General features: G+C 54.5%; 1 protein-coding gene across 1 annotated transcript; it reads left to right on the top strand.

Moving 5' to 3' along the window:
• The first annotated feature begins 472 nt into the window (after positions 1-472).
• LOC137817930 (uncharacterized) lies at positions 473-1,638 on the top strand. The gene is made up of 3 exons (XM_068621155.1): positions 473-572; positions 714-880; positions 994-1,638. The coding sequence occupies exons 1-3, from the start codon at positions 473-475 to the stop codon at positions 1,636-1,638; spliced, it is 912 nt and encodes a 303-aa protein (XP_068477256.1).
• The last annotated feature ends 1,432 nt before the right edge of the window (positions 1,639-3,070 follow it).

Here is a 3,070-nt window from a genome sequence, read left to right as displayed (position 1 = left end):
AGCAATGAATAAATTGAATTAAAAGGGATAGTTCAGGGTATCCCAACCCATATAAAAAAAAACAAACCCAAAAAATATACATAATTTCATGAGCACCATCATAACCTTCACCACATCTGCAAAACAACCTAGAGAAGGAAAAAGCATATAGCTAGAGCTACAGAGAGCAGCATCCAAAAAATCCAAATTGAGCGTCGGAGTGCAATCGGCTAGAGGCGCCGTTTGTGGTGTTTTCGCTGGTTCGCTCGGAGCTGGTTGGAATGTGCTTGTGGTAGACGGAGTTTGATGTGGCAAGATCTTCAACGATCAAGTCACCTCAAGATCATTTGGCGCCCACCGTGGGGCCGTGTGAATTTGTGATCCCATCCACTGTGCTGTTAGATTTCGTTTGTTCTTTAGATTCTTTGCTGAAAGAATGAGGAAGACAAGGCAAACTTCACCCGCGCCATCAGCTGAAGAAGGAGCTGTGACAATGGCGCAAGTCTTGGAGATAATGCGAGTGTTGCAAGATGATGTGGCGGCATCAAGAGTGGAGCAAGAAAGGATGCAAGCGGACTTGGCTGCATCGCAAGGTAGGAATGAAGAATTAAACCGAGTTAACGAAGACCTGCGCAAGACTTTACAGGCGTAGAAGGCGGAGGAAGGAGTGGCGCCGCCACCATCTCCTCCTAGGACCTTCCCTATGCCATTCTCATGTGAAATAATGGGTGCAGTGGTGCCACCAGGCTTGGTGGGGGTGAAGGCCTCGTTTACAGGGGTGGAGGATCCAGAAGCGCACCTGACGGCGTTTCACACCCAGATGATGCTTTCTGGAGGCTCAGATGCAGTATACTGCAAACTGTTCATGAGCACCCTGAGCGGGATTGCGCTGGAGTGGTTTGTGAGCCTACCAGACATCACTTCGTTTCAACAATTTCGAAGCTGTTCATGGAGCAGTATATCGTGAACAGGGCACCCCCAGTGGTGTCGTATGACCTGTTCGACGTGCTCTAGAACCAAGGTGAGTCCCTCCGGGATTACCTTAGCCGTTTTGGGGCTCAGGTGGTGAGGCTGCCCAGCAAAGATGAGGATATGCTGGTGCATGCGTTCAAGAAAGGGGTTCTGGCATGCCCCTTTAGTGAATCTTTGATCACGCATCGCCCCAGCACCTTCGCGGAGATTAGGCGTCGTGCTGTGGCGCACATCGCTGCAGAAACAGCAATTTCTGAGAAGAGGGAGAGCGCGATCTCTACCAAGTCGCGCGCAGGACCGAGCAGGACTCAGCAGCCGATGAGGGTGCACGAGGCCAAAGAAGGGAAGAAGGCTCAGGGAAAACCTTGCCCTTACGAGCCTCAAAGGGACCAGAACAGGGGGCGCACGAGGGAGAGCAACGCGCCCCCCAGGTTTGATTTTGTGGTAGAATTGGCGGAGCTGATTGCCATTCCTGCCATAGGAGCAAGGCTGCGAGCACCGGAGAAAACCGACAAGGTGCTGGGACGGAAGAAGAATGTGTGGTGTGAATTTCATCAGGCTTATGGCCACCCACTCCACACGTGCTTGGCGCTGGGGCACCAACTCGCGGAGCTGGTGAAGAGTGGCTTTCTGAGCGATTACTTGCGGGAGACGCAAGGTGATCGAGCATCAGGGGCACCAGTGTAGGATCCGCAGCACGAAGTGCCGGTGCACGGGGAGGTGCACACGATCGCGGGAGGTTTCTCTGGAGGAGGATGTACGACCTCTCAAAGAAAGAGGTACACGCGATCGGTGATGGCAGTCGACTCGGTGGAGGAAGATCACTCCCCTGACGTTGACATTGTCTTCACCAAGGCAGATCTCCAGGACGTTGTGCCCCACGACAACGATCCAATAGTTATCTCCCTCGTCACGGCAGGGAGGAGGGTGCACAGGGTCCTAGTGAACCAGGGAAGCTCGGTAGACGTAATTGTCTGGCCGACGTTCAGCAAGCTGCAGTTGTCCCCTGATCATCTGAAGCCATACCCGGGGTGCTTGTATGGCTTCGCAGGGGATCAGGTGGAGGTGCGAGGCTATGTAGAGCTGAGGACTACATTCACGAATGGTGCCGTGGCCCGCACCGAGAAAATTAAGTACTTGGTGGTCAATGCTCCATCCGCTTACAACATACTGTTGGGAAGGCCGACGCTCAACAGGTTGGGGGCCGTACCGTCGACGAGGCACATGAAGCTGAAGCTACCATCGATGGAAGGAGTGGTGATCACCATTAAATCGGACCAAAAGGAAGCCCGCCGCTGCTACGAGAACAGCCTCGAGCAGCGAAGAAACGTGTGCCATGTTACCTCGACGCCGCCGCCGGGAGTGGACGAGAGGCGAGCGGAGGTCGTAACGTTGGTAAGAGGCACGCAGGGCGACGTGGAGATGGAGGAAGCGGTGCTCGGTGGCTCGGGAAATGCCCAAGATAAAGCTGAGAGAGAAAGTGCGATCGCACCTCGCGAGTCTGGGATCGCGAGGGCGGTCATCGCCAGTGAAAGAAGACCCCACCCGGCTGAGGGGTGGGTGGAGACGGAGATCGGGGGAAAAAAGTTCAAGCTGGGAGGACCGTTCAGCGAGGACGCGCGACGGCAGATCTCCGGGGTGATTGAGAAGAATATGGATGCGTTCGCATGGTCAGCCTCAGACATGCCAGGTATTGACCCGGACTTCCTCTGCCATCGCCTGGCGATGGACCCTCAGGTTCGACCGGTACGCCAAAGGAGGAGGAAGTTCAATGAGGAGAGGAGGCAGGTGATCCACGAGGAAACCCACAAACTCTTGGCCGTGGGGCATATCAGAGAAATCCAGTACCCAGAATGGCTGGCCAATGTGGTGCTGGTAAAGAAGTCGAATGGCAAGTGGAGGATGTGCGTGGATTTCACCGATCTCAACAAGGCATGGCCCAAGGACTCCTATCCCCTGCCCAGCATAGACGCCCTGGTGGATAGCGCGTCAGGATGCCAGCTTATGAGTTTCTTGGATGCCTTTTCGGGCTACAACCAGATCAGGATGCATCCGTTGGACGAGTGCAAGACCGCGTTCATGACCGAGCGGTCTTGTTACTGTTATAAGGTAATGCCGT

Source organism: Phaseolus vulgaris, chromosome 10, assembly GCF_000499845.2.
Source record: "Phaseolus vulgaris cultivar G19833 chromosome 10, P. vulgaris v2.0, whole genome shotgun sequence".
NCBI lineage: Eukaryota > Viridiplantae > Streptophyta > Magnoliopsida > Fabales > Fabaceae > Phaseolus > Phaseolus vulgaris.
The sequence above is the reverse complement of the archived record's forward strand: the minus strand, read 5'-3'. Positions and strand labels throughout refer to the sequence as shown.